This window comes from Oikopleura dioica, chromosome XSR (assembly GCF_907165135.1).
Source record: "Oikopleura dioica chromosome XSR, OKI2018_I68_1.0, whole genome shotgun sequence".
Classification (NCBI taxonomy): domain Eukaryota; kingdom Metazoa; phylum Chordata; class Appendicularia; order Copelata; family Oikopleuridae; genus Oikopleura; species Oikopleura dioica.
In genome coordinates this window covers 9,398,715-9,418,705 of record NC_137294.1, presented here as the reverse complement: position 1 = coordinate 9,418,705, position 19,991 = coordinate 9,398,715, and the positions used below count along the sequence as shown (strand labels likewise).

At 39.8% G+C, this 19,991-nt stretch overlaps 7 protein-coding genes and 1 long non-coding RNA gene across 8 annotated transcripts; 6 read left to right on the top strand and 2 right to left on the bottom strand.

Annotated features, from left to right (window-relative positions):
• On the bottom strand, window positions 1–1,300 carry LOC145707061 (phospholipase A2-like). The gene is made up of 6 exons (XM_081784539.1): window positions 1,189–1,300; window positions 986–1,131; window positions 868–941; window positions 726–823; window positions 361–682; window positions 1–316 (listed from the first exon to the last, which is right to left on the bottom strand). The coding sequence occupies exons 1-6, from the start codon at window positions 1,224–1,226 to the stop codon at window positions 245–247; spliced, it is 750 nt and encodes a 249-aa protein (XP_081640665.1). The 5' UTR covers window positions 1,227–1,300; the 3' UTR covers window positions 1–244.
• Window positions 1,301–3,825: 2,525 nt separating this feature from the next.
• On the top strand, window positions 3,826–6,846 carry LOC145709206 (uncharacterized). The gene is made up of 6 exons (XR_014134881.1): window positions 3,826–3,924; window positions 4,277–4,327; window positions 6,168–6,241; window positions 6,307–6,419; window positions 6,644–6,713; window positions 6,755–6,846. It is a non-coding gene; the product is annotated as an uncharacterized LOC145709206 (long non-coding RNA).
• Window positions 6,847–7,671: 825 nt separating this feature from the next.
• Window positions 7,672–8,939, top strand: LOC145710472 (uncharacterized). The gene is made up of 4 exons (XM_081788229.1): window positions 7,672–7,998; window positions 8,044–8,312; window positions 8,570–8,694; window positions 8,733–8,939. Exons 1-4 carry the CDS (start codon window positions 7,686–7,688, stop codon window positions 8,845–8,847), a joined length of 822 nt encoding a protein of 273 aa, XP_081644355.1. The 5' UTR covers window positions 7,672–7,685; the 3' UTR covers window positions 8,848–8,939.
• A 1,696-nt stretch (window positions 8,940–10,635) lies between these two features.
• Window positions 10,636–11,874, top strand: LOC145710471 (endoplasmic reticulum resident protein 29-like). The gene is given in 5 exon segments (XM_081788228.1): window positions 10,636–11,268; window positions 11,310–11,421; window positions 11,463–11,553; window positions 11,595–11,662; window positions 11,757–11,874. Coding segments are annotated over 5 exon segments (822 nt in total). The 5' UTR covers window positions 10,636–10,762; the 3' UTR covers window positions 11,802–11,874.
• A 24-nt stretch (window positions 11,875–11,898) lies between these two features.
• LOC145710473 (uncharacterized) lies at window positions 11,899–12,464 on the bottom strand. The gene is made up of 3 exons (XM_081788230.1): window positions 12,325–12,464; window positions 12,117–12,284; window positions 11,899–12,076 (listed from the first exon to the last, which is right to left on the bottom strand). Exons 1-3 carry the CDS (start codon window positions 12,398–12,400, stop codon window positions 11,967–11,969), a joined length of 354 nt encoding a protein of 117 aa, XP_081644356.1. The 5' UTR covers window positions 12,401–12,464; the 3' UTR covers window positions 11,899–11,966.
• A 347-nt stretch (window positions 12,465–12,811) lies between these two features.
• LOC145709205 (uncharacterized) lies at window positions 12,812–13,619 on the top strand. The gene is made up of 4 exons (XM_081786886.1): window positions 12,812–12,879; window positions 12,929–13,179; window positions 13,227–13,400; window positions 13,483–13,619. Exons 1-4 carry the CDS (start codon window positions 12,812–12,814, stop codon window positions 13,569–13,571), a joined length of 582 nt encoding a protein of 193 aa, XP_081643012.1. The 3' UTR covers window positions 13,572–13,619.
• A 931-nt stretch (window positions 13,620–14,550) lies between these two features.
• Window positions 14,551–17,185, top strand: LOC145710469 (nucleobindin-2-like). The gene is made up of 9 exons (XM_081788226.1): window positions 14,551–14,693; window positions 14,762–15,282; window positions 15,510–15,600; window positions 15,695–15,786; window positions 15,832–16,038; window positions 16,081–16,233; window positions 16,285–16,429; window positions 16,478–16,663; window positions 16,704–17,185. The coding sequence occupies exons 1-9, from the start codon at window positions 14,588–14,590 to the stop codon at window positions 16,751–16,753; spliced, it is 1,551 nt and encodes a 516-aa protein (XP_081644352.1). The 5' UTR covers window positions 14,551–14,587; the 3' UTR covers window positions 16,754–17,185.
• LOC145710470 (dnaJ homolog subfamily C member 3-like) lies at window positions 17,185–19,325 on the top strand. The gene is made up of 7 exons (XM_081788227.1): window positions 17,185–17,365; window positions 17,410–17,620; window positions 17,681–17,862; window positions 17,908–18,041; window positions 18,084–18,306; window positions 18,351–18,657; window positions 18,717–19,325. Exons 1-7 carry the CDS (start codon window positions 17,217–17,219, stop codon window positions 18,951–18,953), a joined length of 1,443 nt encoding a protein of 480 aa, XP_081644353.1. The 5' UTR covers window positions 17,185–17,216; the 3' UTR covers window positions 18,954–19,325.
• Window positions 19,326–19,991: the final 666 nt, after the last annotated feature.

Below are 19,991 nucleotides of genomic sequence, written 5' to 3'. Positions count from 1 at the left end.
TTGTGCCTTGGTTTATTAAATGGTCGATTGTACAAAAAAATAAAAGAAAACAAATGTCGCGTGTGATGTGAATCGTCGCTCAATGTCCGATATTTTGTGACCAACTTCAAAATGTATCGGACACTGACGCTGTAGCGCGATTGGGCATTCCACAGCAGGGCCCGACACTGAATACTGCCGCCTGAAGCGACCACTGGACTTAAAAAAGGAAATGTCAAGGAGGATATAGTCGAGAGAATGGCGATTAACAGGTTCCGATGTCTTTGATCGTAGCGGTTTGCTCGACACAACATTGGTCGCTTCGGTAGATACGATTCTTTAAATAACATTAAGTACTCGTAACCGATTCAAAAAACTCACCAAAGGAAATGTCTCCTTCGTACCGCAACAGCCGACGGGCTTGACTTCGAATCCCTCACCAGCAGATCGTTTGTCTTTTTTGAAACACTGAAGATCTCTATCGAATCCGCCACGGAACCAATTTGCGCCACTGTAGTCTTCAAATACTCCCGCCATGTTTATGGCGAATTGGTGATCGCACTCGCAGACAGATCTCTGACATGAGCCGACGTCGTTTTTGCAAAGAGGCAAGCCATTTTGGAATACGAGGCGGTATCGTGTATCACGGGCACACTTGTTATCGTACGCCTCGTCTATGCATTTAAGACAGTTCGCGTAGTCCCTTAAAAATAACGTAAAGTGAGAAAGGGTACCACGACAGCTACCGGCAGACAGAATCAATTCTATCAACAGGAACTCCAGAACCACCACTGGTGTAGTCAAAATCTCCTTTGGTTCCTCCTCCACAGTGACATCCATAGAGCTAATATTTTTTCGAGCTCATTAACAAATCAATTTTTCTCTTACCTTGAGTTTCTTCGTCTCGAAGTCACTGTTGCCAGCCTGATGGTTGTAGTATTTCTGAAGAACTTTGACCTTGCCTACATTCATATTAGTGGTTCGTATCAAGAGATATTGTACTTGCCATAACTTCTGGTATCCTGCCCACCACGCCGTCTTGTTATTTGCTCCGAGTCGATCAGTTCAGCAGTAACATCGATTTCAAAAGCCTCAGACAATGCAGCCAGAGCACTTTCTTCTGTAATGTCTTCAGCTAAGTCTAGCTCTTGTCTGAAGTGGTTCATTTTAAAAATACCTTCTCCCATTAAATCTCGCCGTTTTACTAACCCTATCACTGTGACGACGAAAAGGGATGCCAATTTCATCTCTTTTTTTCTCGGCTAAAAAAACTAAATAATGCGAAAAAAAATTTTTCTTGCGCCGTTATATGTTGCGTGTGGACAGGTGCCGGATTAAATGCACTAAAAGTCAAAAAATGGAAATCCGATAGGTTGGGAAAGTTGTTTTTTTACGCAGTCGAGTCTGTGAATAACAATTTCAGGCTTCGTAAACGCACCCGAGTTCATTTTGTTTCCATTTTCAGCCATTTTTCTAAAATCCTAGAAAAGGAGGAAATACTTCGTTTCTAACTATCCGCGCAACGTCCTCAAAAAGAACTATTAAACACTTCTTTTAGCGCTGCTGATAACAAGCTTGAAGAGTTTAGAAGATAAATACCGTTCAACAAAAAGTTTCGAAAATTTCATTTTTGCTTTCCTGCAGGCGTTTTTTATATATAATTTGAATAGAATGCCCAGATCAGCAAAATCGATGCTTTATTATGAAACGTGCTCACAGTGACGAGAGACTTCTCAGAGGATCTCTCAGAGGCGAATATTATTGCGTAAAATCGGCGCTAATGTATTTTCATTTGACGGCAAAATGATATTTGATTGCTCTTGAAAATCCAATAGCGCGGGAATCCAACATCTCGACAGAACAATTACGATGATTAAAACAAAATTCGAAGCACGTTTCTAGCAAGAAGATATTGAAGAAGCCAGAGGCTTAGATTTTTCGAATGAGTTCGTCAAGGTATTCCAAAAAATGAACAGTCAAAATATCAGGCGCCAAATCTTCAACCAGTCCAAAAGTCGAACCACCTAAGCTCCGTGTAAGCACAGCACTTTTAAATATCAGCATCCAGATTCCTAAGCAGACTCGATACTGTCTCACTCACGCCAGAAAAAGCGAAGCCACTGTTCACATCTTCCTCGCTGCATATCTACATTTTCCGATGTGAACTTGGAATTGCTCGAGCGTTTTTGTTGCATATTATCTGATAATAAGTATTAGAAGCGAAGCCTCGACAGCGGAGTGACAGAGTTGCTGTCAAGATAACCTTTTTAGTATTCCTTATTTATCGAAGAAATACGTCAATTGTGCAGTTCCCGGTTAATTACTTTCAGATGAAAATTCGAAATTTACTGGAAAGCCTCCCGTAAAAATGAATATAACATGTGAAATGTATGAATATTTGATTTAGAAAATGCGTTCTAACGTAACAGATTTTCAATTTAGCGGACCTCGAAAGCAATCTAACATTTGTTTCGGATGTGAGTGGCGGATGCTACTGACCTGTTTCTCTTCCTCAGGGGGTGATCATACGAGAAACAAAACTTACGCAACCATAGAACGTCTGGCGAGAATTTTGCTTTTTATTGCTTCCGAAAAAGGAAGATGAAGCGATTTTCTAGGGGGAAACGAAAGTCCTATGCCACCTGCGCTTATAAGATTCTCGACTTTGAATGAATTTATGCAGAATGCATCGAAATTTTCGAAAATTCACATCATTTTTCAGAAGTGTTTTCAGAATCAAAATCTCAGAAGTAGCAAGTGTTTGAACTGACCATCTGGCTACCTGTAAGAAGGGCTTTGATCTAACAACTGTTATTAAACAAAACTATCTTCACAAGTTGCCAAAGTCACTTCCGCCTGCCGAGCTCATAATTCTCAGTTTGCAAAGCAAATATCTCACTTTCTCCCAGGCTTTTTTTTTCTAAATGTTTTGACGAAATCTTAAATTTGAGTTCAGACAAAGAAATAGATATACATAAATCAGGGCGATGATAGAACGTCTATCTTTGGCAGCTAAAGTTCTTGTTTATCTTTTGGTGTGTGAGCAGGCGGTCTTTCATCTCCTCTCAAATATTTCGGCTTGAATATATATAACCGCGAATAAGTTTTGCTAAATGAGCTATTTTCTTTTCATGCTCTGAAAGCTCCACTGGTGATGACTCTGGAGTGATTATATGGGGTGAGCGTGATGATACGACTACGTTCTCTTTTTGCCTTCGACCCGTTTGATATTCCGTTCTATATTTGGTCCTCTAAGCTCGATGTCAGATGGAGCACACTTCTATGGACGAAAGTGTTTCTTCATTCTGCTCTTTACAAACAGAGAAATATGAAGACTTCTATTTGAAATTTGCCTTGCATTTATTCACTCACAGAGAAACGAAAACGAACAAAGAAGAAGTCTGTCGTTTTTGAACATCTTTCAGGTACGAAACGCCAAGATTCACTTCAAATTATCAACAAATAAAAAGAATTAATGAGCATCCGTAAGTTTTAATAATACTTCATTCTTTATGAATCAAACTGAAATCAGGTCAGAAATCATAAAGGAGAAGAGTAAAATTATCGATATTTTTAGAAAATAAACATCGCATTTTTAATAAAAATAAAAACAAATCATCAAACTAAAAAAAGCTTGAAACCAGCGCAACTTCAATGATCGATCAGGATTTCCAACTTGTCGCAGACGACGTTGACAAACTTTTTTTCGTATCTTGATGCGCTGGTTGATCTGTTTCTAGCGCATTGAGACCGCGCGGCGGCAAGTAGCTTTTAAAACCAGCGAAATGTGAAGAGCGTAAACTAAGGAGGATCAACGTCGAATTGAAAATTTTTAAAATGGATAAATTATGATAATATTGACACATTTTCCTAAACAAAGGGTCAATTAAATATAAAGATTTTTTTATTGTAAAGAGTAAACCGCGAATTCAAAGAAGCTGTCAGGTAAAGCATCACAATCAAAAAACAAACGAATGGGAAATAATTTATTTCAAAAAAAAAGGATAAATTTCAAAATTATTTATTAAATTTCAAAAAGAACACCTTTTTAAATGAACCATAAAGTTCAAAATTGGAACAATCAAAGTTTGGAAAGCAAAAGTCACTCAAGTTTCTCGTATTTCTTTGGCTGTCGATTTTTTTATTTGCGCAGTCAGGAGTTGTCGTTTTGGATTTTGGAATTCTGATTTTGTCCGGATTTATTTGTGTAAGAATCGCTCTTAAGTTTGGCCTGGGCGCCGTAAATTATCCCAAAATAGCTCCGCCATAGTTGATAATTAAATAATCGTTTTTTAAGAAAATGTGCGCAGAGACTCCTCCTTGATTCCGAAGAATTCTAAAAATCATGGTAAAACATTTAAAATAGATAATCATCGTTAAATTAAAAGAACAAAAAGTGATTGCTGCTTGTCAGATCTGTGTCCGCTGATTTATCTGTCAATTTGCAATTTACCCCGTTCGAACTCAGTGCTTGACGCAAATCTCGTCTTTTCGTCGATAAAATGTCAGCAATAATTCGATATGTCATCCTCTTACCACGTTTCTTCTCCAAGTGAACACTGTGGAGCAAATTCACACGTAGATAATTCTTCGGAGAGTTAATTTTTATCCAGGAGAATTTCTTATAAAACAATTGATTTGACGGGTGCTTATCGGCCGAACCGTAATAATGGGGCTTAATTAAGTCCTATTTAGACGAACTTTAAGTAGAGTTCCTTCAGAATTAGAAAGGACAAAGAAGGTCCGTGCAAGAAATTGTCTAACTCAACGACCCGAAAAGATTCACAGTTCAGATGCAAATGCGACCTTTAGAAAAAGAGACGCGATTTACAAAATGTGAAACATGTCATTAATTGATCTGGAAGTAATTTGGCTTCGCGTTATTTTCTTTATGTCGCCATGGAACGAACTAATTAATCCATTTATAATTTTTCGGGAATCATAAGGTCAAGACAAGCACTCGCAAAAAAGTTACGGGCGCTAGCAAATTTCAAAAAAAAAGACAAATATTAGCGAAATCCTCATTTTTTTTAATCTTGCGTCTTAGAGAAAACTATGGGTACTGCTGCTCATTAGTATTGAAAACCTTATTTTCAATCTAATCGTCAATGGGTAAATAGACTCATGTTTTATGGAATGATATCCTTATTTGATATTCCATATTGGATGAATTAGGCTCGATTCTAGTTAAGCTACGAGGCGCTTAATAAGCGCGATATTAAAACTCTGAAAGGCACAGTTGCGGTCACAATAACGAATAATTAATGTGATATCGCAAGAGCTAAACTGGCCAAATTCGCACTCCGAAATTAACATTTTTCAATTTTCAAGCGAGAAAACAAAAAAGACGATGGATCATCAAAGAGGATTTTCTGTAAACCCGATGAGTCTGCGTTTTTGTTCATTTTTTTTTTGGGAAATTTCTTTACTTCGTTTTTAGAGGTGACACACCTTTACCCCTGACAGTTACTGTTGCTTATCGAGAGAGGAAATTTGCTCAGAGCATGAGGCGAGAACTTAGCCAGCAATGAGTTAACCACTTTCTGATAGAGAATCTTCCACCAAATCAAAGCTGCCCTCACTCTTTTTTAACTTTGACGCCCGCATCTCTAGCCATACCCACTCGCAAAGACTATCAGTAGATCTCCTAAATAGTAACTGTAATAGTAACAATTATTAAAAATCTTTCTTTGATGCCAGTAAATTATTGTTGTCGCTGCTAAAATTTATGATGATTGTTAATATTTGTAGCCAAAGAAGCTCTCAGTTGCTAAGTCTTCCTCGACAAGGTCCATAAATCTAAGAGATAGAAATCAAATCCCCATTGGAACATTTTCAGATGAAAGCTAAATTTCCCGTTTCGTTTTTGTTTTCTGTCAGACGAAGCATTGCACAAGTGTATTAGGGTGCTCAAACTCTGCATCATGTATTCCCTCTGGATTTTTTCGGCGCCGCTAGTGGGGATTTTTCTCCATAAGCATAAAGTTGTTTTTGTTTTCTTCCTCTTCTTTTTCAAAAAAAGGAAAAGCGAAATCCCAAAGAATCGAGGGAAAAGATAAGAATTTCCATGTTACTTCATCGAGAAAATCTCTCAACGTCAAGTTCAGAGAGATCATCCCAGAGGGTGTTACCTGACCTGACACTACAATTATTCTATATCACGGGATTGATAATTTTTAAATTTTTAGAGAAAGAACATTGTTTAATCTGAAGAAGAGGCTCTTCAAGAACACGCTATCCGAAGAAAAACGAGTTATTATGGGTGAGTAGAGAAAGTTTAATTCCTTAAAAATTATTCGAAATGAAAAATCTAATCGCTTTTTCCAGATGAAAGAGACTGCAAATGCAACGATCCCAATCTAATAAACTTATTTACTGCCACCCAGATTTGTGAATGGAACAAGGAAGAGAACGTAGATCCCGATGTTCTAGAACTGGGCGTAAGTGATTAGAATTTCTATGGGTTTAGTTCGGGAGATATCAAATGTACTTGGTGGTAATGATTGGAGTAGACGTCTGTTTAACTGCGCGGTGCGTTAATTCGATTCCCAATTCATAATTCAGACAGATCCCTCCAAGCTTTACCGAAAATCGAAGTAAATAACAAGCGCGCGTCTAAGGGCACTGTGCCTGCTATCTTGAGCGTGGCTAATTGACATTTCAGACGCATGAGATAATGGTGATGGTTTATTGGTGGATTGTTTTCGTTCTAGGCCTGCTCGTCAATTCCACAGGTGCGAGTACCTGTAACAGCCTTAGCGAAATATCACCTTAGTGATTTTCATGATCCTATCGAATCGATCACTGATGGTGACGGCGAGCCACGTCTACGCTCTACACATGGGAAATGTTCGAAAGCTAAAGTGAAACGTTCATTGTTCGAATCGTTTTTTGAACAAGTTAAATAGCCATTGCAGATCTACTCTTAATTCTCATTCTTCCGGTTCACATGCTGGCAAGGTCAAATAATTTTTACAGTCTTTGTCTTTCATTTTGACTTGGACAAATACAATGGCGGCATGTGTCAGTGCGTTTTTAGTTGGAGACACCCTCATTTTGATTTCCGAGCCGTCTTCTATTTATGCAAGCTGAAAATGACCTTTCGAAAGGAATACCGAACGCATCCAACATGGAAGTGGATCAAGTCGTGGGCGATGGACTCTTCGGAATCGAACTCGACGATGCTCGCTCCAGCATCAAACAACATAGAAGCAAGGCAATTCCCGCTCCTTTTTGGAAAGGCTATTTGCCCGAGTAAAGATACAAATTTTCAAACTCAGAGTAAAACTCAAATTTTTAGTCTACGCAACAATCAAATCGGTGAACTTCGTCGTCTCTATATACTTTCTGGAAAGGGAGCACCTTCTGTCAATTAAACCAAGTATCACATCAATTAGAATTGCGTAGACGCCAGATTCGTCCGGCGCAATTAGAATTTTCTCGGACATACGATGTCCAGTAAATCGTATGAATTGCGGCATGTTTTACTAACACAAAAAAGGTCATCCTTACAAGATGCTTATGGCGATTGATAGATACATTGCAATCCACTGTAACAAATATGCAATAGTGCCTCGGAATCGCCCGCCGAAGAGAGCCCACTTGGTCGCAGAAAAGGAAATAAATTCTTTGCTAAATATGATTGAAAACATAGCATTAAGATTAATTCATTTATTCTCTATTTCTTCTCAAGTTTTGTCTGGTTCATGGCGCTGATCATTACGTTTCCAATTTGGTCCTACACAAAGTTCGACACAGAAACGTTCCGTTGCCACGAAGATTGGGGAATGCTGAATGCCACCATCCCTCAAGTTCCAGAAAACGAGCGAGATCTCAATGACAAAATGTGCATGGGAAGCTTTCATTTCTCGAAGTCGCACACATCCAATTGCAACTTCAGCTCAATAATTCATCAAAGTTCAAATTTTTCGATGCGTAAAACAGGCGAGAATCTTCCTGGAATATATGATAATGGAGAAAACGAAGACTACTTAGATGAAATTTTCGATGAAATGTCAGGTGAGATGACGAATAAAAGTAAATTACTAAAGCGACGGGTTTTAGAAAGCGAAAGTAACAGTGAAGACTTTCTGCCCGAGCCCGGCGTTAAGATAACTATAGACGAAAAGACGTTTGACCCAACCGCGAAAAGAATACTTGACCCTTTCGAGTGGACAGAAATGGTTATGAATGACGCACGTGGTGGATGCAAAAGTGAAGTGAATCTCACTCACGAGTCGATCTTATTTGTCAAGAACTGGCCGAAAAATTGTCAAATGAAACTGAGCAATATCAATGAGTGTTCCTGTGATACGTCATCCGAATTCAAACAGGTACTTTTGCATATTATACCTGTGTATATTCTTGTTGACACAAACTAAATCTGAAAGAAAGAGGATGTCACTCATCCTTCCAATATCAACTCAAGAAATTGCAAGTCTGACGGCAAAATTGGCGTGTCAAAGTGTCAAAATCGGATAGTCTGAGGCACGAAATACAACATAGCCGATTATTCGTGCTTAACCCTAACTATATGGCATATATATAAGCAAAGGATCTGTGTCCATCAAACTCAACTTGTTACTTTTAGCACACATGGCTGATATTTGTGTTTGCTTTCACCGTTCCAATAATCGTCATCACTTATTGCTACGTGCAGTTCCTGAAATCAGTTTACTCAGTAGCCAGATCAGCGGGAAACACATCGCAGCAAAGGTAACACTGCCAATTAGCCATTTGTGGCAACACTTTAGTCGCGATCATGCCAAGGAAATCAAACGTCTTTCTTTCCTTGTCTTTTGCTTGATATTTGCCTTTTTGCTCTGTTGGGGACCTGCTCAACTTATTACTGTTCTCAAGGAAAGATAATGCCAATTGATTGATGAGCAAAGATAATTAATCTTTTGACTTTAAACTATAAACTTTGCGGGCTCTCTTTAACCGCATGGGACAGAAGGTGCATTCCACTGTCATTTAAGACTTTGACAGCCAATATCTCAAAAACTACAAGTCCTAATGAGTTACAATTTAAAATAGGGTTTCGTACACTCCTTTTCGACTGACATGCTGAATTTCGAGAAATTATCGGTCACCAGCCGAGATTTACACCGGATTAAGTAGAGCGCTCTATCAATCCCGCTGAGTATTTGCACAGAGTGCCACAGACAAACCGAACCAACTGTCGGATATTTGTGATTTCAAAGGGTATTTATATGTTTTCCCCCGGAATTTCAAATCTTAATAACGGGTCATTTTGTCGCATATTTAGATTCCTCGTTATCTGAGGATCATTTTTATGTATTATAGTACCCCCTAACAAATATCTTAACCCAAAATTTTGGCCTTCGAAAATTGCAAAAATGCATGTAAATTGTACTTAGCGTGAAAATCGTAATTTTTTCGACTTTTCAATGTCATCGAAAATAGACAAATAAGGGGTCTATAGAAAGCTCAGAATCTACAGATTAAGAATATAATGACCGCACAAAATTTCTCGGCCGTTATTTGCCGCTAGAGAGCAATTCGATGCCAAAAATTAGCATAAATGGGCTTGAAAAGTTTTTAATGGGAAAAAATTTTTATAACTTGATGAATCATGCTGAAGCTACTTGCAAATTTAGATTAGCGTCCATTTTTTCTGATCTTGAAGGCTTGAGAGCAAAGCAAAAGCCCAATAAAAAGTTATTTCGCGTTGAAAATACCCCTTAAAGGCGTTTTTCGAAAATTCGAATTTTTCAAGAGCCCCTGAGTGCATGTTTGACAATTCCAAATGAGCTAGAGCTACTTGCGAATTGCAATCAACATTTAAACTTCTATATGCAATTCGAATTATATTAATCCATAAGGCCAAACGAAAGTTATTTCAAGTGAAAGTTGCCGATTCCGGGGGAGGATCCCTTAACAATAAAAAATATGACAAAATCCAAAAAAGGCATCTGGTACACTCCAAAACTCTTCGCGGCGACTTTGTAGAGGCCTTCTTCAATCGAAAAATTTCTTGGTCTGGACCTCAGCAGTCATAAACTCTCTCATTTATATGAGTATGGGTGGGTTCAGAAGAAGAATAAAAGGCTCGATAAAGGTACTTTTATTTCACGAGGATGATGGCGATAGAAATTTTAGGAGTTCCGGGAGTCGAGGTCAAAAACGATGGAGTCCCGCTTGTCGCGGAATGACGCTACTCCCCGAACGAGCTTCATGCCGTCCCAGAACGGAACAGAATGGAACTCATTACTTGCCCGAGAAAGCAATCAACCAGCAGTGAATGGAACAACTCCTCTTTTCAAGACGACGAATATGTTCGAAAACGACACGTCTCCGCATTCTTGATGTTCTTCAATGTTCAAGCTTTTCCATTCACACATGACTGTAGTAGAATATTGCGTGCACCAGTCGCGCGCCGTCTTTATTATTTCCAATACCGACCGGAAATACCTCAATCACCATTTCTTCAAGCGACCCTGTATGAAGAAGCATCACACAGCCAAGCCACTGTCCAATCCGCAAAACAAGATCCGAAAGTTAAACACTGCAAAACAATAAAGCTCATACGTAAAAGTAGTTTTTGCCTCTCCCCATCGCAAGAAAGACTACGTCATGCTCGCAAATAGCTTGTCGGCAACTCAGGTGTCCGATATAATCGGAACAAGCGCGTCCATCCCGACTTTTTAAAGGCGACTTCAACTGGTGTTTTCATCCGTTTGCCCCGCGGTCAGACGCGCGGCTATAAAACGAACATTTGTGTTGAAGCTTTTTTGCACATTTCTAGCCCAGAGAAAGTAAAATGAAGTTATCACTCGCCTATTTATTGGCCACGGATGTAGTTGAAGCGCTGCTAGTGCGCGGAAGTCTTCCTTTAGATTCGCTGACCTTTGATAAGATCATCTCGAAGACAAAATACACTCTTGTTAAGGAAGGAATATAACTGAAAACTAAATTCAAACTCTTGCAAGCTTTTTCCCCTCTTAATTCCTAAAAACAGTTCGACACCGCATATCCATTCGGAGACTTGCATGACGAGTTCAAACAAGTGGCAAAGTTCGCCGCCCAGAATCCAGATCTTCTCGTTGCCGAAGTGAACATCAACGAATATGGCGACCAAGAGAACCAAGACCTCGCTCAAACCTATGGAGTCAAGATTGAAGACTACCCGGTATACAAACTTTTTCGGGGATCTTCTGACCCGACTGCAGCTCTAACTTTCGATGGAACGGTGAAAAAGCGAACTCAAGTCTTGTCATTTTTGAAACAAAATGGAGTCTATGTTGGCTTGCCTACATGCATCGAACGGTAAAAACTTGACGTGGCTCTTATTTTATTGAAGGATTTAGCTTTGATGAGCTTGCAGCTGATTTCATGAAAAGCGAGAAAAAGGGCGAGAAGCAGGAAATTCAAGAAAAGGCTCAAGCTGCTGCGGACAAAATTTCGGACAAACTAGAAAAGGTTTAATTTGATGAAGAAGTTTATCAAATATAAAAATTAAGTATCACGCCGAAACTTATGTTAAAATAATGAAGAAAATATTGGAACAGGGAGAAGATTTCATAAGTAAGGAAGAAGCTAGAATTTCGAAAGGTAACATATACCAGTGACTACCGAATTGAATATGATTTAAGGGTTAAATGATAAAAGTATTACGAAAGAAGCAAAAGTAGGAATGAAATCCCGAGAAAATATCATCCAGGAAAGTTGAAAATCATCAATAATTAAATTTCCTTTACAATAATGGAATTAATAATCTATGAATTAAAAAAACTTTTACACTCAACTTAAAAAAGTCGTTCAAATATCCGACGCCATTTAGAAGACACGACGAGCTGTAAAGATAGCAACTGACATGTGATTATTGTGTATTCATCAAACTAAATTCGATCAATAAAAATAGAACAGTATGGCTATTTTAAGTTTTTTTTGGTTTATTGGAAGCAGATTAATCAAGTTGTGTGGCTGATCAACAGCTTAGCTATAGTATCACTAACGCTAAAGTATTAGTATTGCGGTCTTGCAAAGTCCAAGTTCGCTCGATCGATCAGCATTCGCTCGAGCTCTTGAATTTCGCAAACGAGCTTGTCTTTCCTTCGCTGATGCTTCTCGATCGCTGAATAAAATGAAAATGAGTAATTGTAAAGGTAGCTCACCTTGTTGAAGATGTTCTCTGCAATACGCTGGCTCTCCTCTCTTCACTGACTCTTGAAATTGCGATAGGAGCGGTGCCAATTCTTGGTGATTTTTGTTGAAAAGATTTTTCAACTCCCGCACTCGAGCTTTAGTCTCGTCCACAATTCGTCGCCGTCGAACAAAAGTCACTATAAAATTGATATTCACAAGCATTCGCGAATTACTAACTTGCAGCCCTGTCTTCTTCATAGTCTAGTTTCGTCATAAGTTGATCGCACACTGCACTTTGGGATGATTGGGACATGCTCTTATTTTTCGAAAAATTAACTGTTTTATTCGATTATATTTGTTATAAAGTGGCGATTTATCGTTTCTTTGCTTGCTCGACACGGAGACCTTGATTCGAAAACAAGCCCGACGATACCCTGCGTCTGAGAGTCAAAATGCTTTCGGCTGTATTAGGCTCAATTTTGGACACTCGGGCAAAGAAAAATAAAAAACTACCACATATTAAGGTTACTAATCAAATAAAAATATCCCTCCTCAACTGATTGAGATGACTCAGGGGTGAACCCAAAGCAGGGGCAGAAATCTCGGAAACTGTGTGATCTCGTCGTCTCTCGGTTACTCATGATTCGATAAGTCCCGTTAACAATTCAACCTGAGTGGTCTACCAAACGAAGGATAGGTCCTGCGTCTTTAAAAAAACGAGAAAATGAATGAGATCGAAGCGATATCGAAAGAGTTTGTTCACAGCGGAGAAGCTTGCGGAAGTTGCGGCGGGTAAGCAGCACGAATTTTTCGAAGGATATTAAGCTGAATCACTGTTTAGTTTTACCAAAGTCCATGCAAAAATAAAAGCGAAAAAGACAGGTGCCACAAAATGGAAGTGCGTAAAGTGCATCTTCGCTTCATCCTCGCAAGTCGAGGCTTTTGGTCAAAATCTGATCGAGAACCCGCTTCAAGTTACGAATGGCAAGTTCAAGTGTCCCGCTAAGAAATGCAGCAGCATTTTAACTTTTGACGAGTTTATGAAAAAGGACTGTTGCGGCGGTTCCCGAAAGCACAGCAGAATATTCGCAGGTAATTTGAACCTAGTTCGATTGTTACATCATAAATATATCTATCAGATTATTTGGAAATGAAGGAGAAGTTCGGCGCGCTTCAAGAAGAGTATCAGCGAGCAATGAAGAATAGCATTGAAAAGAAAAAGGCCAGCGAAGATGCAGATATTTACAGAGATGCGATCGGCGTCAGTATGATTGCTACTGCTAACAAGTTCGCCGATTTCCTCAAAGCTAACGGTACACATTCTTTCTTTTCGATTCCAATTGCTTCTCATGGGAAACGGGGAATTAAAATTATCATCGTGAGAGCTTTTTTTAGATCACATTGTGCGCGAGAGTCAGTGCGAGTTTGACAAGGAGCATGTCAATCTGTTGGAGATCTATCGACAATTCCAGAGCAAGGACTAAACTTCAGCAGCATTCTTTAGGAAGAATTAAGTTTGGAGAAGATTGGAAAATAAGATGCTTTTCTCAGTGCAAGTTCTAATAAATCGAATCTTAACTTGCAAGAAAACAGTGTGGAGCAGTGAAAGAAAAAGTTCGTGAAAATAAGTGAGCATCTGGAAGACACAGCGGTCAGAGACAACTGAATTGCCAGTAATACCAGGAGCCGCTTTGCAAGGAACTAACAGCGCTACTGACAGAGTACTACTACTTTTCGAAAGCATCAAGATGAAATCGAATATTCGTTTGCCTTTTCTATTCTTTATTTTAAAATGCATCAATGAGACAACTTCGATCTACTATTTCTTCGGTCAAAACTATTGACTGGAGAAATAATGGTCAGAGTCTGACCGTTAGACAAGGGTTGGAAATTGATTTTATTCAGGATTTTTGCTTGTGCATTTCTGTTTGAGAAGAAATAGGTATGATTGATTGGTTTTCCAATCATGCTGAGCTTGTAGCCGGTTCTCGGTCGTCTTCCTTGATTTCACTGGCAATCTATGAATTTGATTAATAAAGTAAATTTTGAAAATGTTGTAGAAAAAGACTTTTCGTAATCCGGATTACATTACCTTTATACTGGCCTTTTCGGACGGTGGAAATCCGAAGACTGGCGATATTTGCAAGAGATTACAACAAGAGGAGAAGACAACAATTCTAGAGATTTTGGTCGAGGAGCGGGGTCTTCAACTAACTCCAACGGATAAATTTGTAAGGAAGGGTTGTCATGAATGCGTGGGCCGTGACCAGTGATCCAGTATCGGACAGTCCGGCTGAGCCATTCCACCTCGCAGCGCAACTAAATCGTCGTGGCTCCCATTCGCTGACGCGAGCATGACAGCGCAAGTGCCCAGGGCCACGTAACTCTCCTACAAATGATAAATCCACCAAGGCGACGCTTTCCTTGCGCGTTTGTTCAAGAGAATCTGATAAATAATCTGCTGTTGGAGAATTGAAATAACGAAGAAAATACTTTTAGAATGTTTCTGTTAGCTTTATCTGGGCTCGTTGGACTGGCCTTTTCGAGGTCGGTTCCGGTGGAGGAGCCACAACAAGGTCCTGCAGTTGGAGAAGCTATCGATACAGGTAACTTAATTTTCAAAAAATATAGGAAGATAAGCTTTGCCATTGATTTCCCATTATTTGGTAATTAGGACTCTTCTACGACAGCTATTTGCAAGAAGTGATAAAGACGCTGGACAAAGATCCGGCTTTCCGAGAAAAGATGCAAAACGTAAACCTGGACGAGGTGAAGATCGCCACTTTTTCGAAAGAACTAAACAACGTTGCAAAACACGTGCGGGACGAACTCGATGTTCTCAAGCGAAAAGAAGTTGATCGAATTCGAAAGCTGCTAAAAATGAAAGCGACGATGGAGAAGGGAAAGCAGGTGAACCAACGCGCGATTGTCGAGGCTGCTGCTGGTCACTTCGACCATTTCAATCCCGAGTCCTTCTCCCCTAAAGATCTCGAGAAGCTGATAGGCACCGCCACCGCCGACCTCCAGAATTACGACGAAAAAAGACACAAAGAATTCATTGAATACGAAATTCAAAAGCAACTTGACTTGGAGGAAAAAATGGCGAAAATGGACGAAGCGCAAAAGGCGGCTCTGCTCGAGGAACAAAAACAAAAGCGCAAACGTCACAACGATCACCAAAAAATACCTCATCCAGTAAGTCGCTTCCCGAGACGCGTTTGTTTTCAATTCTTATCACCTTAGTTCTCCCAAAAATTTATACTCGACGTCTGGAAGAGTATTGACCATTTGAAAGACGAAAAGTTCGACGCTAAAACTTTTTCTTACTTCACGGTAAAATAGATCGATTTTGGTGAAGTCATTTTTAATCAGCACTTGAAAGCCAGACGGTGCTCTTTTACGCGGTGAATTACCATTTCTAGGGCTCTAAAAAGCAACTTCAAGAGGTGTGGGAAGAGGAGGATCGAATGGCTGGCCAGGCTTTCGATCCAAGAACCTTTTTTCTATTACACGGTAATAGACGTGTAACAGTTAATGTTTTCCCGTTTGAGTGGTGTTTTGGTGTCGCTGAAGCGTATTTTTTGTTTCATTATTTATTAATCTTCAGATGTGAACGGCGACATGTACATTGATCCCTACGAACTGGAGGCGATTTTTCAGGCGGAACTTGACAAAGTCTACGACCCTAACAATCCTGATGTAAGCGATTGATTTTCATGCGATGATGATAACAAGTTGGTTTAGGATGATATCCGCGAAATGGAAGAAGAACGCGCTAGAATGCGAGAACATGTCATGAAGGAAGTGGACGTGAACGAAGACGGCGCCATCTCGCTCAAAGAATTCATGGATTACACAAATTCTATGGAATTTGTCAAGCCAACGAACACCTACCATATGATCGATGAAATGATCGAAAAAGGCGAGGTCTACACTTCACAAGAATTAAAGGTTTAATAAAGGTGTCTCTTGTTTGTAATTATCGAGAAATAGGAGTACAAAGAACGAGTGGCTGCCCACGAAGCTGAACTCAAACAACGACTCGCGAATCTGAAGGAAGAAGCGCTTAAACTTGCCAATCAAAAGAAGCAGTTCGTTGACGCCAAGGCCAAGGCTCAAGAACTCAACGACCCTATGATTGATCAGGTAATGCTGCGGCACGCGTTTTTGGATTGTCGCCTAACAATGCATTTCCAGGCTATCAAGAAGACTGAGAACGATCTCAATCAGCGTGAGCTCGGTCTCATGGCGAAACATGCTGATGCCGTCGAAATGGGCAAAGAAACTCTTGCGATGAAGCAAGACCTCGCAAAGAAACAGATTGAAGCCTACATGACAGACGGTAAGAGAGAAAGAATAATATTTCTAGAAAATAATGTTTTGACTCTAGCTGATATGGAGGAAATGCGCATCAAATATGAGAGATTGAAAGAAGATGTCGAGAATATGCTCAAGAATAAAGAAGGGGAATACGAGGAGCAAATTAAAGCTGCTAAAGCGAATATGGAGAAGGCCCAGAAAGAGGTCAGAGAGAAACTTATGGCCCAGCAAGAGGAAATGGCTGCGAAGATCAGAGGTAAGCGCTCCATCCTAAATGAAACTATAGAAATTACTAGCTGCTCAAGAAGCGCGAGACATAGCAGGCCAAACCGATCAACAGCTTTAGAGGAGAAAAACTGTAGCATAATTAAATCATCTTCTCGTTACACAAAATTCAGCCCGGTGCTCCCGTTGCATGTTCCACACCAAAACGCGTCAAATGTGATCGTTATTTTTTATCAATATTTTTTACCCATCCTCTAATTAACTACATCCGAGAATTACCTTTCTTCCAGTGCATGACCAATCTGCAATTGTGACTTCATTTCTGTATAATGTCAAAATTTTGTGTTTCTGTAGTCTGTGAAAGAATGACCCTCAACGAGCGTGATCATTTACCCCCTATGCAGTTGCCGAGTACCAATCTTTGTAAATGACCAATTTCTCGTCGAGTGTTAGTTCTGCCCTTTCTATCCGATTATTTCTTTCACGGAGTCAACTAACATTACTTCAAAGCATCGAGATTTCGCTCCTGTAATTCCACTGTCGCTCATTTCTACGGCCCTTGACTCTTTACAACTTTTTCTAGGATGGATCTCGGAGTCGCTTATCTAATATTTATATTTTTCATCGACATCGTCATCGCGACGACGATGGAAAAAGCAAACCAATTTTTGGCACAGAATAGATTATCAGAAGCTGTCGAAGCTTACTCCGATGTTTTGCAAAAGGATCCCAAGTAAGATCAGTTATCCGTTTCTTTTTTAACATCTTTTTTCGTAGGAACTACCAGGCTCTCTATAGACGAGCCACAGTCTATCAGGCTCTGGGCAAAACTAAAAACGCGATTCCAGACTTGACAGCAGTATTGGAAATTCGCCCTGACTTCAAGCAGGCCCAAACGGAACGAGGAAAAATCTACATCAAGCAAGGACGTTACGATCTCGCGGAGGAGGATTTCAAAAACGACGAGGCTAAAAGAAACGAAATCCAGGTGCGAATTTACTATTCGGAATAATTGGGAAATCATTGATTTACTAATTGTCTCATTTAGGCACTCAAAGAAGCTGACAAGGCCTACCATGCCGCCATGTACAAAGAAAACTCGTTTGAAGAAGCCATTGCTCACTTGACTACACTCCTAGAAAAATCTCCATGGAACATCGAATATCTTGAAGCTCGAGCTTCATGCTATGAACACCGTGGCAAGTTCGCTGATGCTATTTTAGACTTGAGGTACCTCCCTTTTAATTTTTGATTTCGAACTTATTTAATATTTAGACCAACGACTAAACTTAACCCTGACAACACGAAAGCGTGGTTGAAAATCTCGACTCTCTACTATTCGCAAGGACAGGTAGAACAAAGTTTGGAATCCATCCGAGAGTGCTTACGACTCGATCAAGATCACAAAGGTGCAGTATTTCTAATGACGACTTATCCTAGCATTCTTTCAGCTTGTGGCGATCACTATAAGAAAGTGAAGAAGCTTAACAAGCACCTCGTTGCTGCCAATGATGCTGCTACCAAGAACAACTGGAAAAAAACATTCGAGTCCTTGGAATCTGCCGAAAGCGCGAATAAAGACAATATTCATCAAGTGAAGGCAGAAATCGAGCAGTTGAGATGCCGAGGTTCTGCAGCCTTGAAGGACGAAACCGGAATCGAACATTGTAACAGGTGAGTTTATTGTAGCGTGTTGCGGAATTATCGTTTTCTCCTAGGGCGCTGGAGCTAGACGATAATCACGCTCGAACGTATGTCCGCCGCTCAGAACTTCACACAGTTCTTGGAAATTACGAAGAAGCGCTTGCTGACCTGGAAAAGGCTCAAGAAATTGATAACAACTACGCTGATATTGAGAGGCTGATTCAAGAAGCTAAAAAGCGTCTGAAACAATCGAAGAAGCGCGATTACTACAAGATTCTCGGCGTCAACAGAAAAGCGAAGAAGAAGGAAATCAAGAAAGCATACAGAGAAAAGGCGGCAAAGGCGCATCCCGATGCATTCGCAAAAGATAATCCTGACGCGGTAAGTAACTTGATATAAACTGATAACTCGTCATGTGAGATATTGATCAATAACTTTAGAACGAAGAGCAACTCAAAAAGGCTGAGCAACAATGGCTTGACATTGCTGCTGCTTTTGAAGTGCTTACTGATGATGAGATGAGAGCTCAGTTCGACGCAGGAAAAGACCCTCTTGACGCCGAGCAAGTTGCCGAAGACAACAGAAATCCATTTGGAAGCGGATTTAATCCGTTCAGAAACGCTGGCGGGGGAGGTTTCCGTGGGGGTGGCGGACAAAAGTTCCACTTCCATTTCTAAGGAAAGTTTTCAAGAGACTTTTATAAAAAAAAAACAACGAAGAGTAAACACTATGCCAAATATGAGCAGCCTTGAAAACTTAATTGAGCTATCCTTATTCCTCACGTCTCTTGGTACTGAGCACATTCTTCAGGCCTTTGCATACAGTATCACTCTGAACAAGCGTTGTACAATTGATTTCATGATGTAATTTCGTTGGCCCACTCTCCATTTCTGTATTTTTCTATAATTTTCCGTGCAATACCAAACTCAGCGGACTTGGGCAAACTGCAAAGAAAATTAAATTGATAAACTGTTCTTCCTGCTAATTATCTAGTTCAAAAAGCAAACCCAAAAATAAAATATACTTGCGAATTCTCAAGTCGATCAATATTCTGAAACGAGTTTATTCAACGTCTGTCTTGATCAACTGGAAATCGATGATCTTAATACATCCTTTTTATATAGGACACTATTGGCGAATGAAAGGGCTCAGGATTGATATTTGCTCTTCACAGGTAGTTCTTCACATATTTCTAAAGAGCTCCAGCTGAAACTTATTGTGAGTGCAAAGAAACTTTGACATGGCAGAAAATCAAGCATGATAAAAACATATTTTTGACTTTCATTAACTTTCACTTTCTCCGATGATGTTAGTCGAAAAACATTTTCCGACGGCGCTCACGTCAATGGGTGCGCCGGACACAGTGATCACATTTTTATATATCTCCTGGTGAGCCCGTTAGAGCAAATAAGCTGTCCTATGCCCGACAGGTTAGTGTCTTTTTGTAGTGTTTGAGAACCCTAAAAGAGCATCTACGCAATTATTATCAGAGCAGGTTAGTTGAAGCTGATAAAGGCCCGGAAATATTGATTTGAAGAAAAACGCAATTAAATTCATTTTGGTAAGACGCTGAGCGCGCTGTAATCGCGTCATAGTTGATCAAGCGTTGCGTGAAAAACCAAATCATCTCAGCTCTGCCCGTTCATTTATTGAGATTGAAAGAAATTAGTAACAGCGGATATGAGGACTGAGAGCGACTTTATTTAGACTGCTTA

Excerpts from the sequence above, each read along its gene's own strand:
- LOC145707061 (XM_081784539.1), bottom strand. The coding sequence starts at position 1,226 with ATGAAATTGGCATCCCTTTTCGTCGTCACAGTGATAGG. Across the intron at positions 942-985 it reads GCAGGATACCAGAAGTTATG|GCAAGGTCAAAGTTCTTCAG; the intron begins GCAAGTACAATA and ends ATATGAATGTAG. Across the intron at positions 824-867 it reads TCGAGACGAAGAAACTCAAG|CTCTATGGATGTCACTGTGG; the intron begins GTAAGAGAAAAA and ends AAAAAATATTAG.
- LOC145710472 (XM_081788229.1), top strand. The coding sequence starts at position 7,686 with ATGGCGCTGATCATTACGTTTCCAATTTGGTCCTACACAAAGTTCGAC. Across the intron at positions 8,313-8,569 it reads CGTCATCCGAATTCAAACAG|CACACATGGCTGATATTTGT; the intron begins GTACTTTTGCAT and ends TGTTACTTTTAG. Across the intron at positions 8,695-8,732 it reads GGAAACACATCGCAGCAAAG|TCGCGATCATGCCAAGGAAA; the intron begins GTAACACTGCCA and ends GCAACACTTTAG.
- LOC145710473 (XM_081788230.1), bottom strand. The coding sequence starts at position 12,400 with ATGTCCCAATCATCCCAAAGTGCAGTGTGCGATCAACTTATGACGAAA. Across the intron at positions 12,285-12,324 it reads TGAAGAAGACAGGGCTGCAA|TGACTTTTGTTCGACGGCGA; the intron begins GTTAGTAATTCG and ends TCAATTTTATAG. Across the intron at positions 12,077-12,116 it reads CAGAGAACATCTTCAACAAG|CGATCGAGAAGCATCAGCGA; the intron begins GTGAGCTACCTT and ends CATTTTATTCAG.
- LOC145709205 (XM_081786886.1), top strand. The coding sequence starts at position 12,812 with ATGAATGAGATCGAAGCGATATCGAAAGAGTTTGTTCACAGCGGAGAA. Across the intron at positions 12,880-12,928 it reads GCTTGCGGAAGTTGCGGCGG|TTTTACCAAAGTCCATGCAA; the intron begins GTAAGCAGCACG and ends ATCACTGTTTAG. Across the intron at positions 13,401-13,482 it reads CGATTTCCTCAAAGCTAACG|ATCACATTGTGCGCGAGAGT; the intron begins GTACACATTCTT and ends AGCTTTTTTTAG.
- LOC145710469 (XM_081788226.1), top strand. The coding sequence starts at position 14,588 with ATGTTTCTGTTAGCTTTATCTGGGCTCGTTGGACTGGCCTTTTCGAGG. Across the intron at positions 15,787-15,831 it reads ACGACCCTAACAATCCTGAT|GATGATATCCGCGAAATGGA; the intron begins GTAAGCGATTGA and ends AAGTTGGTTTAG. Across the intron at positions 16,234-16,284 it reads ACGACCCTATGATTGATCAG|GCTATCAAGAAGACTGAGAA; the intron begins GTAATGCTGCGG and ends ATGCATTTCCAG.
- LOC145710470 (XM_081788227.1), top strand. The coding sequence starts at position 17,217 with ATGGATCTCGGAGTCGCTTATCTAATATTTATATTTTTCATCGACATC. Across the intron at positions 17,863-17,907 it reads GATGCTATTTTAGACTTGAG|ACCAACGACTAAACTTAACC; the intron begins GTACCTCCCTTT and ends TTTAATATTTAG. Across the intron at positions 18,042-18,083 it reads ACTCGATCAAGATCACAAAG|CTTGTGGCGATCACTATAAG; the intron begins GTGCAGTATTTC and ends GCATTCTTTCAG.